The 1,657-nt window shown below is 41.5% G+C and overlaps 1 protein-coding gene across 1 annotated transcript; it reads right to left on the reverse strand.

Moving 5' to 3' along the window:
• Positions 1–633: 633 nt before the first annotated feature.
• LOC110447456 (repetitive proline-rich cell wall protein 2-like) lies at positions 634–1,305 on the reverse strand. The gene has a single exon (XM_021493165.1). It carries the CDS (start codon positions 1,303–1,305, stop codon positions 634–636), a length of 672 nt encoding a protein of 223 aa, XP_021348840.1.
• Between the last annotated feature and the right edge of the window lie 352 nt (positions 1,306–1,657).

Consider the following 1,657-nt stretch of genomic DNA (forward strand, 5'->3'; position numbering starts at 1 on the left):
CATTGTTATACCAATGTTGTATCTTGGTATACATTGTTACACCAATGTTGTATCTTGGTATACATTGTTATACCAATGTTGTATCTACTGTTGCTGTATCTGGGTATCTTGGTATACATGATATTTTTGTCTTTTCCAGACAATCCTTTCACTGGAGAAAAGCAAGATTGAATGAAGAGAAGCTTGATCAACTAGAAAATGACCAGGTTTTTAATATACTGCAGCAAGGTTTCCACCAATTGCTTTTGCCTGGAATACAACCAGATACCCAATGACAATTCAAGCTTTCAACTGGAACACATGAGATAACCAGAGTTGGCTCAAACATTCATTGGAACAGCACCCAATATCTACAGTACCTTTACCTGAGCTGACATCATCAAGGATAGTTAAGGTAAGCATTAACCATTTGACATATATTGAAAAGGCAAACCTTTCACATTTTTTTTAATAATTACACTGACAAAGTATCCTGCTGAAAGTTATTAAGACTAAGTAAAAGATAAACGTTGACCAGCAATCTGACAGAGACATGTGGACTTTCTAAGGTAAGGATGAAGACATGTGGCTTTCCTAGGGTGAGGATGAAGACATGTAGCCTTTCTAGGGTGAGGATGAGAACATGTGGCCTTTCTAGGGTGAGGATAAAGACATGTAGCCTTTCTTGGGTGAGGATGAGACATATAGCCTTTCTAGGGTGAGGATTAAGACATGTGGCCTTTCTAGGGTGAGGATGAAGACATGTGGCCTTTCTAGGGTGAGGATGAAGACATGTGGCCATTCTAAGGTAAGGATGAAGACATGTGGCCTTTCTAGGTTGAGGATGAAGACATGTGGCCTTTCTAGGGTGAGGATTAAGACATGTGGCCATTCTAAGGTGAGGATGAAGACATATAGCCTTTCTAGGGTGAGGATGAAGACATGTAGCCTTTCTAGGGTGAGGATGCAGACATGTAGCCTTTCTAGGGTGAGGATGAAGACATATAGCCTTTCTAGGGTGAGGATGAAGACATGTAGCTTTTCTAGAGTGAGGATAAAGACATGTGGCCTTTCTAGGGTGAGGATGAAGACATGTGGCCTTTCTAGGGTGAGGATGAAGACATGTAGCCTTTCTAGGGTGAGGATGGAGACATGTAGCCTTTTTAGGGTGAGGAAGAAGACATGTGGCCTTTCTAGGGTGAGGATGAAGACATGTGGCCTTTCTAGGGTGAGGATGAAGACATGTGGCCTTTCTAGGGTGAGGATGAAGACATATAGCCTTTCTAGGTTTGATGTCTGTCCGGGGTGAGGATGGAAACTTGCCATCAAAGTCTTGTTATTGTGGCTTTATTAGCTGTATGAAGGACTAAATTGTAACATGCTTTATGTTACACATACCAGACAGTCCCTCCCACAACCTTTGTCCAAGTGCTACACACAGAATAGATTTGTGGGGGCTGTGCTGCTGTAAGAGATTGATTTGGAAATATATAGCAGATGAACACATGGGGCTTCCCTCATTATACAGTGATATTGAGACAGATAAAAATAGAGAAAACAAGGTGTGTTGTTGGATAGACTGGGAATTGAAGGTTATCAGGTCCCACGCACCCATCTATAGTTCAGTCACACCTTTTAGCTGTACTTATTAGACATAGTTATGTGTCCTAGTTAGGGA

Source organism: Mizuhopecten yessoensis, unplaced genomic scaffold (genome assembly GCF_002113885.1).
Source record: "Mizuhopecten yessoensis strain PY_sf001 unplaced genomic scaffold, ASM211388v2 scaffold3427, whole genome shotgun sequence".
Taxonomy (NCBI): Eukaryota; Metazoa; Mollusca; class Bivalvia; order Pectinida; family Pectinidae; genus Mizuhopecten; species Mizuhopecten yessoensis.

Excerpts from the sequence above, each read along its gene's own strand:
- LOC110447456 (XM_021493165.1), bottom strand. The coding sequence starts at position 1,305 with ATGGCAAGTTTCCATCCTCACCCCGGACAGACATCAAACCTAGAAAGG.